The sequence below is a fragment of the Littorina saxatilis genome, linkage group LG4, assembly GCF_037325665.1.
Source record: "Littorina saxatilis isolate snail1 linkage group LG4, US_GU_Lsax_2.0, whole genome shotgun sequence".
NCBI classification, from domain to species: domain Eukaryota; kingdom Metazoa; phylum Mollusca; class Gastropoda; order Littorinimorpha; family Littorinidae; genus Littorina; species Littorina saxatilis.
In genome coordinates this window covers 47,256,075-47,270,464 of record NC_090248.1, presented here as the reverse complement: position 1 = coordinate 47,270,464, position 14,390 = coordinate 47,256,075, and the positions used below count along the sequence as shown (strand labels likewise).

Here is a 14,390-nt window from a genome sequence, read left to right as displayed (position 1 = left end):
CCCCGATCACAGAAGAAGATGAAAGTGACAGTCTTGTCGATGATGATGCTGCTTCCTGTCCTACAGGCCTTTCTTATTGTGCCTTTTAAGGACTGGATAATAGGATACCATATCAACAGTATTGTCTTCATAACAGAAGTATCTTATACCTGCTTGTGTCCATGTTCTGCTCAGCGTCGTACAGGCAGAAGGGTGAGTCGATGGTGGTACACTCTTTCATGAACTCGATGGAACCGCCCGGGTCAGCAGAAATATCACAGATGGCCAGCAGACGATGGGGCAAGTGGGGACAACCTGGTGACGACGGAAGCCAGGGGGCGTCGGTGGGCTGCAGGAGGACTTTTGCATCAGGGATGGAGATCAGACGAGGGGAGTTGGGCGCCCAGTAGATACCGTTGATGAGGCAGGAAGCATAGGGGGCAATCTGTGGGAGGAAAATGTTAGAATGTTGCACGACTCCAATTTGGAGCATCTGTTGTACAGTCAGATCATTGTTAGTAAAAAGTGAACAGCTCTATCCGACTACTGAAATTAAAACTACACTGTTTATATTATTTTTTCATAAGAGAATAGTTACGCTTATTGAATTACTTTTGCAACAAAATTGTCGAGAAAGTTCAAACAAGTACACCTCGCAATTTTCTGAACTTGTAAATGCAAAATCTCAAACCACAAACACACACACCACAACTTGGTGGGGGGGGTGGGGGGGGTGGGGGGGGGGGTGGGGGGGTGGTGGGGGTGGGATAGAGTCACTTGTTAATTGTTTCTTGTTCACAAAAGCACTAATCAAAAAATTGCTCCAGGGGCATGCAACGTAGTACAATATATGACCTTACTGGGAGAATGCAAGTTTCCAGTACAAAGGACTTAACATTTCTTACATACTGCTTGACTAAAATCTTTACAAACATGACATTTGTGAAGCTCGACAGTTTCTTGTTCACGTGAGTGCATAAATTAACCTAGTTATTACGTGGTGTTTGGTCGGAGTTCGATTCAACCGAGTGATTCCAGCCTCCATTTTGTTTTACACAAACTCATGATGACGTCTGACATAGTTTGCTAGTGACGTGTCTTTTTGTGCATGATGTGGTGATCTACCTGATCTAAATTTAGATCCAAAAATAGGTCAAGACCAGCCGAGTCCGAAATTAATTCGTAACAAGAAGAGCAAACGCTCGATCGAGTCACTTTCGCAGTTCTGAATATTATATGAGGCATCAGATGGACAGGAAGAAATTGCTATTCACAACACAATGAGTCACGTTCACATAAAATTTGAGCCCGGTCACTTTTATAGTTTCCGAGAAAAGCCCAACGTTAAGTTGTGTGTTGCCGAACAGAAAAGGCTAGTTATCTCCCTTGTTTTTCTGATAACGTTCGTAAAAGGCTACAGATGTAAATACTTTGATGTAAAGAATAATCCTACAAAGTTTCAATCACATCCGATGAACTTTGTCAAAGATATAAAATGTCTAATTTTTCCTTTGACGCTGACCTGTGACCTTGAAAAAGGTCAAAGGTCAACGAAACCATCGTTAAAGTGTAGAGGTCATTGGAGGTCACGACTAAACAAAATATGAGCCCGATCGCTTTGATAGTTTCCGAGAAAAGTCCATATAAAATGTCTAATTTTTCCTTTGACGCTGACCTGTGACCTTGAAAAAGGTCAAAGGTCAACGAAACCATCGTTAAAGTGTAGAGGTCATTGGAGGTCACGACTAAACAAAATATGAGCCCGATCGCTTTGATAGTTTCCGAGAAAAGTCCAACGTTAAGGTGGTGTCTACGGACGGCCGGCCGGACAGACTAACACTGACCGATTACATAGAGTCACTTTTTCTCAAGTGACTCAAAAAAATCGCAGTTCTTGACTCTTTGGGTGCAAGTCAATGAAACTTGGTAGTTCTTCTAACGGATAGCTGCCTGAGGTATGACTAAAAGCCCCAGGGGCTCCGTGCACCTGGATTTGACAAGTTCAGTACCTTTAAAAGGGAGGTAAATTTACAGAGGTTTTGAACAGAAAATCTGAGAAAACATGGTCCTTACAGGGAAGGAGTCTAAAATTTGGAGGTCTTCTAAGGGGGGTTCCACTGTATCTTCAAAACACGCAAAGTCCAGTGAGCTACCTTGTGGCTGAAGGTAGAAGCAAATCTCTCTGGGTGTTCCTCAAACTCATCAGCGTTGAACTTCCCCCCATCTTTACGCACATAATGGTCCTCTCTGCTCACAACACACGCGTAAAGTTTGTCTGTTGCTGAAAGAAAAAAAAAAAATCAAAGTGGTTAAATTTCGTATTATTTACACTCTACAACAGGGCTACAGAAAAGAAACCACAATACTATTAAAATACACTCACACAAGCACCGCAAGCACATACATCATTCACCAAGATTTCTCTTTGGTTCCATTTCAAAGCTGGGATGTAAAGTGTTAAAAATAAACAGAATGATGTACCCACCTCCCTGTTTGACAACTATAGGCAGATACTCAGGTTCGATGTATTCATGGGGGAACTCCTGAAAAACCTCTTGCGCTCCCTACAACAACAAACAAGTCGTGTGAAGCAATATCAAAACATTTCGTCAATCTGTCAGCCTGAAACTAAACGATCAACACTGAAAAACCGGGATCAATCATCAACAGTTCAAGTGAGGCTTGGCTAGCTGAAACCCGGAGACAGCTTTCGTTTGTATTTTAATATTTAAAAACAAAACACTTGTGTAAACTTGTTGTCACACAGCAAGCGATGTAGTACTCTCTATCTGTATAGCAATGTCAGTACATGTGAGCTCGTCTTTTGTCATACACAAGGTGCTACTGGTCAACAGGACACAAGGGTCAAAGTTGAGGTAAAAAGATGTACCTTGTAGTTCGGCAGATTACATATGAAGTTGAAACACATAATACTTTGGTCCATTGCTGGCCCAACTACAAACAGGGATTGCATTAATACACGATGCATGCGTAATTGACTCATTTACCAATTTGTGATCCATACATGTACAAATTCCGACCAAAAGATTGGCGCAGAGGCTTTTTCAGGCTTATTTAAGGACGGCCTTTACACTTAATTGCTCAGACCACACGTCATCTTTACCTGTGACACATTGCCAGAACCAGTGAAAATGAAGGTGAGCGGGCCAACTGAGCGGGGCATACGATTCAAGGAGATCTCGTACCCAGCATCCCTCACAGCCTGTCGCGACATCTCTGTGTTGCGGTAGTTGTGACTGGGTCCTATGTGCTGTCAAGAGAATAAAAATGTGTGATCATTTTAATAGGTTCAACTTTATTATTGCCAGTAACAAATAGACAGTCAAGTATCCCCCCCCCCCCCCCCCCCCCCCCCCCCCCCCCTATTTACCTGAGTCAATGTAGTAGGATTACATGCTCAACGTTATCTGTGAAAACAAGTTTCAAACAAAGTTTGCTAACCAACAACAACAAAGGAAGAATCCCCTACATTGGCTAAAAAACACATGTTCAACCTAAATGACCTTTAAGCAGATCAAAACCATGACAGTTCAAAGTCATGTAAGTGCCATCACCTACACACACACACACACACACACACACACACACACATACGGACGAGGAGCACCTTAGGTACCGTTCATACGCAGACGGATCTGTGTGACTTCTGTACGTACGAAATCCACATTAGGTACCGCTTGGCTATACACAGTGTGTAACCCGTACGGACGAAGGCGTTAAGTACCTGTTTCCTATACACACTGATGGTTGTGTATAGTGTTGTTAACCCGTGATTTGTAAAAATGTAAAAAAAAATTACAAATCACGAGGCGCGCCCCGTGATTTGTAATTTTTTTTACAAATCACGTTTTTGCGCCCGATATTTTCTTGTCATCTCCAAAGTCAAGGGACAAAAACGAAATCCGTTGACTTTTGGGGTAGCGCGACTGTTAATTTTAACATTTTTGTTTCCATTTTTTTTTTTCATTACTAGGATGTCCCATCGTTGGGAAATTCCGGTCGCTTCCTCCTAGTGGAAAGCTAGCAGTGACAGAGTCGCACTACCCCAAAGTCAAGGGATCTATTAGTCCCGTTTCGCCGTTATCCCAATTCGCCCCCATCCCATTTTGGCGACATTTCTCAGGCCAAGTGTCATTTTACCACCATATCATGTATCATTAGCTCCACATCCCATTTTGGCGCAATCCCGTTTCGCCGTTAGCCCATTTTGCCCCATCCCATTTTCGCGACATTTTACAGGCCAAGTGTCATTTTACCACCATGTCATGTACCATTAACTCCACGTCCCATTTTGGCGCAATCCCGTTTCGCCGTTATCCCATTTTGCCCCCATCCCATTTTCGCGACATTTCACAGGCCAAGTGTTATTTTACCACCGTGTCAGACCACTAGCACCACATTCCATTGTGTCGCCATGCCGTTTTGCCGTCATCCCATTTCGCCGCCATCCCTATTTCGCGACATTTTGGATTGTGGCAAAAATGGAATTTGGCGTAAACGGAATGTCTTCCTAGTTGAATAACGCAGTATAGTAGTATAGTGAGGCTTGGCAAGAAGAATAAATCAAAAATGGGATGGCGGCCAAATGGGATGGTGTTAAAATGGAATGTCGCGCTATTGTTATGACACGGTAGTAAAATGACGCTTGGCTTGTGAAATGTCGCAACAATGGGATGGGGGCTAAATGGAATGCGGTGAAACGGCATGGTGGCCAAATGGGATATGGTGTCAAAATGGGATGTCGCACTATTGTTATGACATGTTAGTAAAATGACGCTTGGCTTGTGAAATGTCGCGAAAATGGGATGGGGCAAAATATAAGACGGCGGCAAAATGGGATTGCACCAAAATGAGATGTGGAACTCAGCGTAGAGGCTCTAAACAATAATAATAATAAGAACATTTATATAGCGCTAAATCAAAAACTTTCGTTAAAAAGGCTTGCTCTAAGCGCTTGACATCTAAACTAAAACGTCATTCACACTCTTTGCAATGATGTACAAGAACTTCATGTCACACTCTTTCATTCAGTATAAACAATAAAAAATAATAATAATAAAAGGCATGCATTACTTTGTGGAATGCGATATTTTTACAAATCGCGGTTTTAGGTTCGACGTGATTTGTTAAATGTTTTTACATTTTTACAAATCACGGGTTAACATCTGTCAGTAAAGTGTGATTAGGTGAGAATGGAACTTTAGATCTCTTTCATTTTAATATACAACAAACATAAACATTTTGGTTGGTTTCTTTGGGGTTTAACGTCCTTTTTTTACCACCAATAAAGCTACCCTTTCAAACTTTTTTTTTTTTTTACATTTCCAGTTCTTTTATCATCAGCACAATCTTTTTTTTCTTTTTTTAAATTTCCTTTACATGACATAACACAAAACAACAACAACAATAAAATAAACAAAGAGAAAACATAAGAAAGTATCACAAGTTATAGTAAAGTACAACGCAATCTCTCTCTATCTCCCTCTCTCTCTCTCTCTCTCTCTCTCTCTCTCTCTCTCTCTCTCTCTCTCTCTCTCTCTCTCTCTCTCTCTCTCTCTCTCTCTCTCTCTCTCTCTCTGGTTTTTTGTTTTTGTTTAAATTGGAGAAAACCTGTTTCTTTTTTCTTTTTTTTTCTTTTCTTTTTTTGTGTGTGGTTTGCATGGTTGTTTATACAGAAAGCAATTGAGGAGCCATACATGGTTACTTTTTTTTTCTCCTTTCTTTTTTTTCTTCTCCTTTTTAATTTTTTTTTCTTATTCTCGTCCATCCGCTCCCTCCCACCCCCTCATACATAATATTCACAAACGTCACATATCACTTCACCTCATCTCGACTTATACATTACTCACAATCTTCTAATGTACATTTCATTTTCCAATATACTATTCAAATCGTATCTATCACCATACTTATATTTACTAATACACATTTTTGCAATCAAAATAATGTGATTAAGTACCTTATTATTTTGGCATATATTACTAGGTTGATAACCAAACAAGACATCGTGTTCTAAGAGGTGCACATTGGATCCTGTATTTCTAAAAATATAATGGAAACATTTTCACAAAAGCTCGTCAACTTCTCACATGCCAAAAAAAGTGTTCAACATAATCAATGTGTTTACAAAATGTACATAATTTTGTTTCTCTAATTTTCATTTTATTTAATTATTTTTTTGTGGGATAAATATTATGTAATATTTTCCATTGTAACAATCTCAATCTTTCTTCTTTTGTACATTTGCTTGCTAACAGCCAATAACTGTGATCTAGTTTAACCTGATATTTATGTAACCAAAATGTAGCAGCGCAAGGCTCGCTCGCTTTAGACTGGACTATCAGCATGCGAAACTTTCTCGCGGAGGGGTTAATGATCACAGGGTTCCGTGTGTCAAGGTCATGATTGTGTTCGCCTGCTCGCGGGCTGGCTGTGTTTTTGCGAAGTGCAAGCGCTCGCACAGCAGTCTTCACTGCGCCGTACCAAAATTTTTTAGAGGGACTGTATCCTATCTTTGTGGAATCATATCTCCGTTAACCCAAATATCTTTCACCGTATCTAAGTGCGCTTCTATCCATTTTTTTTTTAAATATAAGCTTTTATTTTTGTAAACCACTTTTATATTGTTCCACAAACATTGATCGCCAAAGCGATCTTCTCTCTCATAAATCAATGCTTTATTATGGATCCATTTTAAGAAAAAGTTCTTTCCAAAAGTTTGATCGAATGCATTCAATACCTTGGAACAGTTTTAGTGGTGTTGTGGCTTTAAAACAAAGTAAATTTCTTCCCAATACCTGATAAAGACTTAATGGAATCGTTGTCCACGGTTCATGTTTTTGTTGTTAAAGTTTTGCTGCCCATGTGAGTAAAAAAAAAGTCTGCATATCGTGGACGTTTATCATGTTAATACCACCTTCTTCCACCACATTACACAATACAGTTCGTTTAACTTTTTCAAAGGCTTTTGCATTTGAATACTTCCTTTTCCAGAGAAACCTGAACAAAATAGTATTCAACTTACCGAGAACTTTAACAGGGGCAAGAAGCGCCTGCATAACGTAAACAAATTGTGAAACTAAGAAGGACTTAATAATACATGCTTTGCCGCATACACTTAAATTTCTTCTTGACCATCTGCAAATGATTTGTTCAACTTTTTCAAGTCTTTTGGACCAATTTTCCATAATTTCAGAGGCCGGGATGTCATTTTTAAAAATAATTCCCATGATTTTAACCTGGGTATTTCATTTAATATCGCAATATTTCTCTTGACAGTTTTTACGCGATCCCAACCACATTGCTTCCGTTTTACTTTTATTTAATTTTAAGCGAGATATATTGGAGAAATCATCAATGATTTTCAAAACCGTTTCCATGTCGTTTTTATCTTGAAGTAAAACAGTTATGTCATCGGCGTACATAGCCAGTTTCAAGATACGCGATGTTTGTTCTGCAAAACCTACATCTGGTAAGGCAAATCCTTTAATATTGGGGTGACTTCGGATTTTGATTGCTAATAATTCTACAGCAAGCACGAAGGCCCAAGGTGAGAGGGGACATCCCTGACGGATTCCGGAATTCACACTTATTTCTTCCGAAATCCAACCCATATAATTTATGCAGCTCGTGGTGTTTGTCATTAAAACTTTAATCCATTTAACAAATGTCGCCAAAACCAATTTTTTTAAAGGACCAGACCACATAGTCTTTTGAGACGGAATCGTAGGCTCGGGCGCAGTCAAGGGCAAGTAATATACCTAGTTGATTTCTTTCATTAGCGTAATTAATGACATCATCAATTAATCTAATCAAGTTACTTGCCTTTCTTCCCTTAATAAATCCTGTCTGATCTTCTGACACGAGGTCAGAAATAACACCAGATAAGCGCTGCGATAAACATTTTGCCAGCATTTTATAATCTGTATTTGTTACAGATTATAGGGTCTCCAATTCTTAAGGCTATCTCTCGGCAAATCTTTACCCTTATGGATCAACGTGATAACTGCTCTTTTCTGAGTATCTGACAATTCACCGACTCTAAATGCACTTTGAAGGGAATTAACCACCATCATTTTTACTTTAGGCCAAAAAAATGTCATGAAACTTGTAGTCAATCCGTCTAAACCTGGTGACGAACCATTTTTTAATAAAGACAGCGCCCTGCCGATTTCTAACACGGTAAAATCAGTTTCCAAAACATATTTTTGTTCGTCATTTAACTGAGGAATATTTAAATTAAGAACTTTACTTTCAGCATCCTCCTCAACAAAGTTCCCATTTTTATTAAACACGTTATTGTAAAATTTCACTTGCTCCTGTAACATTCCTTTTTGCGTCGTTATCTGAGAGCCATTTTCATGACTTAATCTGTCCATAAATTTTAAATTAGCTTTCGCTGTTTCCATATTTAAAAAATATAATATCCCTTCACATGCACAATTCTATATAGCATATTATAACCAAACACAATAGCAAATAAGCAAACAAACTCAGAACATGGTTTGAAAGGGTAGCTTTATTGGTCTTTTTTTGAACGATGTAAGGATCACTATATCCCGCCAAACCGTAACACGGTGGCCTAGTGGTAAGGCGTCCGCCCAGTCAGCGGGAGGTCGTGGGTTCAAACCCCGGCCGGGTCATACCTAAGACTTTAAAATTGGCAATCTAGTGGCTGCTCCGCCTGGCGTCTGGCATTATGGGGTTAGTGCTAGGACTGGTTGGTCCGGTGTCAGAATAATGTGACTGGGTGAGACATGAAGCCTGTGCTGCGACTTCTGTCTTGTGTGTGGCGCACGTTAAATGTCAAAGCAGCACCGCCCTCGTGGTCGGCTGAGCGTTAAGCAAATAAACAAACAAACAAAATATATCCCGCCAACTAGAGTTATTACGGCTTGTTGATTTTGCCAATACAAAAGTCATTTTTTCTCACTTCATTGAGATGGCCGACTTCCGTAGCATTATGCTTTGATGATGATGTTGAGACCATCCAATCACAGCCCCCGAATTCCCCCACGTGTCCATCAGAATTGTTCCTCTATGATACTCTCCATTTATTGTTACGATAACGGGATTTCCAGGTTGATAGTGTTTAATTCTTTTTTCGCGTCTTGTTTTGCTACCTTATCAACCCAGTCGTCAAATAAGCCACTATGACATTGTATCTAAGAAAACTTAGGCCTAATGTTTCTTCCATGTACAATCAAGCAATGAATAATATTGTTTTTCATATATTATATCAAATCTCTTATATTATTAAAAGCTGCATCAAAAGGTTTGCAACATTGATATCGGGACTACACAAAATAGAATGTTTTTATAATGGGTAGTGGTGGATAATGCTGTCTGGATTAAAATATAAAAAGAGGTAAACAGGTGGCGAACTGTATTAAGTTTCACTGACGGTCTAGTCTTCAGTGACAGTGCAAATAACAAATCAGAGGTGATTCTTGCTAAACATCAAGCTTTTAGTTATCCGTATGAATTTAGAAATGAAAAACGGATTGACAATTAAGGGTAAAGAGAGAGGGAGGGAGAGAAAGAAGGAGGGGGAGAGAGAGGGAGGGGGGAGAGAGGAACGGGGGGAGAGAGGAAGGGCGAGAGAGAGGGATGCGTGGGGCCTGCGATGGGGGTGGGGGGCCGTGAAGAGGGGCAGCTACTCTTAGAGCGGTTCGACTCACGCAGTGGCTATACATTACACGGTTCGCCTGCCATCAATTAAAACGTCGTCAAGCAGGTAGCCCGCTGAGAAACCTACTGGAGAGCAAGAGAGACAACTGGACGCTTAACAAGGGTAAACGGAGAAACAGAATCCGTTAGTCGCCTCTTACGACATGCTGGGGAGCATCGGGTAAATTCTTCCCCCTAACCCGCGGGGGGTGATAATAATTAACAAGTGACCATAAGAATCCTAATACTTTCCGTTTATCATCTCGTGCTGTGGTTGTTGTTTTATTATTTAAAGTCTTCTTCATCGAAATGATAAGACATCTCGGGCTGATTGGTCCTGATATGGCTCAAAAGAGTCGGCTGGACCGAAAGCAAAAATCAAGTAAAGTATCTGGGGCTGATAGAACATATGGACCCTAACGGGTGTAAAGTTCCCTCGCATAGTGAGCATATATTAAAACCCTTCCTGACCGGATAATATGGTACCTAGAGTCACCAAAGTTCAGAGCTTCTCGGCATCGACTCCGATGAGCATGCTTCCTAATAGTGGTGTCAACAGTTTTATCAGTTTTGGAGAAAAGTGGGTGCAAACGGATTTTTTTTTTAACCTGCTGCATGCAGGTTTGCTACTACAATTATTTGTTGCCTAATTATTATTGTTGTTATTATTATTTTTGTTTGTGTGTGTGTGGCTTGGAGCAAACCTTCTTCATAGGTCTTTTCTTTTCTCAGTCAAATGTGTACATTTTTAAATCAAATAAATAAATAAATAAAAATAATCATAACATAAATTTATTCCTAATGTTTAGCTCAGTTTCCAATAATACACCCACATCTAACTTTTTCCCATATTTAAATTTTCCAATGGTCATTTTGGTAATTAAAATACAATAATTCACAAAATAAATATAATCATTTTTCAAACTTTCCCTAAATTAACCCCAAAATACATTTTCTTCATTCAAAATGATGGCAACATGTATTTTCTTATAAACAAAATCTTTACATATTTTTCAACCCTTCATCACCTCTTGGCAACTAAAAAAGAAATGTTCAAGGGTGTCTAATTCATTACAAACTTCACACTTATTCGATGTTCGTAATCCCATTTTGTTTAATAGGTTGGATATATTCTATGTAATAATTTCCAGTGCAGCAGACGTAATCTTTCTTCTTTTGTGCTGTTAACAGCCAGTAACCAGTTTCTCTTATCCAAATCTACATTATGTTTTCGTTTCCAAAAATCACAGGCACTCGGAATCTGGACATCAAGATCAACTAAACATTTTCTAATAAACTTTGCTGTTATATTAACACCATTAACAATGAAATCCTGCAATGTAAAATATTGATATGGTAATGTGTCTGTACGTCTGGATTTAAGTGCTGTGCATAATGCATTGTATTCAAACCTATCTGGATGGTTTATAACCCACTTTTTGACATACATCTTCATGCCTGACGGGATAATGTTGGCACTAGGATCATCAAACTACAGAGCAAATCAATATCAATCACCACAAACTGGGGCCTTAATTTCGGAGAAAATAACTGTGTCCTTACTGGAGACATTTGAGTACATGTATACGAAATAGCATTTCCTGACGGGATAATTTTGAGTGACACCCGGGTCATCAATCCGCAGGACATAATTATGAGCGTTTATTCTCATGGACCTCGAGCTCATAGCCAAAGTGAGTTTCAATAGCTTTACCCATTTGGGAGAAATGAGTACATATAATGTTAGTCATATTGAGAACAGACACAAGTCAAACGGGATAATTGCACTATGATCAACAAACTACTTCGTTTGAATGCAAATGTGTTGTTGTTCGTCACCCAGAGGGTGGACGTTTGCGTTTGTTCCGGTCAGTCTATATAATGTCACAAAAGTCACTAAAATATCACTCACGCGAACTGTCAAGACGCAAAATAGATAAGTTGGTAAATTGCTCTCCTAACGTGACAAAACGAAAGTGTCCGAGGCAGGAGATCGAATCCCATTGGCGTCGTTAATTTAAAAAAAAAAGCTTACTGGGTGACGCAGGGGTTTGTCGGACCTGTTCTTCTTAGGGGTTGGGGAGGGGGAGGGGGGGTGTTGCGTTGTTGTTGTTGTTTTTTGGGGGAGAAGAACATTGCAGTTATGATAAGGAAACATTCTTTCAATATTTGTCCCGCGTTAATCTGTGTGAAATCGCTTACCGTTGCCAATAATAATTCATATATTAATACAGGTACTGGTAGCCTCAGTTACACGAAATTGCTAATTTCTGTGGTACTGGGCAACTTTCACGTTATTCCTTTTGCATGGGCATAGTGGAGGCCACCTCGATCAGGACTGGCTGGGTCTAATGTGTTTATTTTTTTTAATTAAGTGGGTTTATTTGAACATTAAATATTTTACCTACCGCCGGTTGCCCTTAGGCACCCCTGAAACTCGACATGCAGCCGTCCGGGGTAAAAATGCCCGAGCATCCAATAAACACTTTAGACAAAGTAGTATCATGTCAAATCAAGTTCACTCTCTTACCTATCAAGTTATTATCGTTGTTACTTATTTGAATGGGAAACGGAACATCAATTGCCTATGGTTTTTGTAATGTCATAGCTGTATTTTTCCCTGAAACTTTTGCAAATTATTAGTAGGCCAGTTGGTTAGGACACTCTTGCTTCATCACGTTCTAATCCCGTACGTTCGAATCCACGCGGTGTCACTTTTTTTTTTATCCCTTTCCCCTACGCTACATTACTTTTCAGGGAATGTGTGCTGTTCATTGTTATTTTATTTTACTGATACGTTTTTTATAATTTAATTCGTCATCCAGCGGGGACGTTTGCGATTGTTCCATTCCGTAAGTATGTATGTATGTATGTATGTATGTATGTATGTATGTCACAATATAGGAACTGCGATAAATCCTGAACCGCTAAGTATTTGTAGGTAGATGTAGACACACGATAGCCTATTGTGTGCAACATTTATATTGGATAGGTCAAAGGTCAAGGTCATTACGGGGCCCAATGGTCAAAATACATAATCAGCCATATCTCCCAAAGTTCTGGGAATAGTTCAATGAAACGTGTTTCATTACATACTCTGAGGAAGGGTCTACAAAATAGCAGTAAAAATACCAAGTCACAGCGAGAAATTTTTTCACAAATTCGAGTTTAAGTTTTTTAGGTTTTTTTTAAGTTGAAGGGACTAATGTGCTGCGTCTTCATGTTCAATTTCATAAAACATGGTTGGTTGGTTCCAAAGTTATAAGGGTTTTAGTTTTTGATTCTCCAATACATAAACATCCATATCTCCCAAAGTTCTGGGAATATTTCAATGAAACCTTTTTTTTTATTACATACTCTGAGGAAGGGTCTACAAAATAGCAGTTAAAAATTACAAAATCACAGCGAAATGTTTTTCTCCGAAAATCGAGTTGAATTTGTTCTTCTTTTTTCCCCCTTAAGTTGAAGGGACTAATGTGCTGCGTCTTCATGTTTAATTTCATAAACAAAATGGTTGGCTGGTTCCAAAGTTATAAGGGTTTTAACCATCATATTTGTGGTTATCATATGACTGATAGTTACATGTATAAGGCTTCGCTGATCCGGGGAGCTAATCTACTCCAATCACCATCGCTTTGAAGCTATGAATACAATAATAAATCAGTCATGATTCAGACAAGATAAGTCGACCATTGCAACACTAATAGCAATTGATCATGGTATGGATTCGCATAGACACTTTAATATCCACACCATCAGTGATTAATAAAAATCATAAAACATTTGTTACATCCCGTGAGGAGCACGAGTATTGCTAGTGATAATAATAATAAACATTTAGAATCCGAATACTTCCTAATGCAAGGAGCCCTAGTCGTTTACATAATAATAAACCGAAGATGGGGAGGTAGAACTTTTCTCTCCCTTCTTCAATGCTAGCTTTCTTGGCCAGGGCACGGTAACTTGATACCAACACGAAAAGGAACGGTGGTCAGCATCTGACTTACAGTGCTCGGCGAAGCCACGGCGAAAGGGCTACGGCTGTAACCCGATAACGGCACTGGCTGATAACAAGTTCACGCTGATATCAATGGCCTTGCTGCATCGCTAACTATCCTTCTGAGGCTCGGGCACCCCGCTGCGGCCTCTCCTTTCACCTCTACTTCTGGTGGCCTAATCCTAATCGGAGGTTCCTCTGCCAGCTACCGATGCTCTGGTTGCTTCGCCTTTACGTGGTATTTGACCTCCTTGACCTCTAATAACATCTAGCCTTGTGTAGAGCGCTTGCAAATTGGGGATTGATCACAAAATCAGGACTATTATAATTTAACACAAGTACTATACACTTATAACTTTTTTCATATTTTTTGTTGCTGTTTAATTTTATTATTATTATTAATATTATAATTAAGTTATCATGACCCACAATCTTGACAATAACTGAAGTAATGACATCAGTGACTATGCCTTGAAGCTCTTGGACAACATTCAAGTGTGTGATATTTATTCTGATATTACTGACAACCATGAAAAATAACTGAAGTAAAACAGCATCCGAGACTATTAGCCCTGACGTATATTTGACAATGTTAAAAAAAAATGTTCTGCTACTATGGGAATAACTGAAGTAATGGCGTGAAGTAATTAATATGTGTTGTTCATAAATGTGTAATATTGTGCTTCACTATGGCTCTCACTGATTGTACACGAGTGTCCATAAC

The 14,390-nt window shown here is 39.3% G+C and overlaps 1 protein-coding gene across 3 annotated transcripts in view; it reads right to left on the bottom strand.

Moving 5' to 3' along the window:
* LOC138964916 (alpha-aminoadipic semialdehyde synthase, mitochondrial-like) overlaps positions 1 to 14,390 on the bottom strand; it is a 63,143-nt gene that overhangs the window by 36,310 nt on the left and 12,443 nt on the right. For all 3 annotated transcript variants that reach the window (XR_011455245.1, XR_011455246.1, XM_070336988.1), the window contains exons 5-8: positions 3,104 to 3,250; positions 2,465 to 2,543; positions 2,133 to 2,260; positions 150 to 424 (exon numbers count right to left, since the gene is read on the bottom strand). Coding sequence is in view for 1 of the 3 variants with exons in the window: in XM_070336988.1 (XP_070193089.1) it covers positions 150 to 424; positions 2,133 to 2,260; positions 2,465 to 2,543; positions 3,104 to 3,250 (629 nt within the window). In the remaining 2 variants the exon portion in view is untranslated. The remainder of the gene's footprint in view (positions 1 to 149; positions 425 to 2,132; positions 2,261 to 2,464; positions 2,544 to 3,103; positions 3,251 to 14,390) is intronic.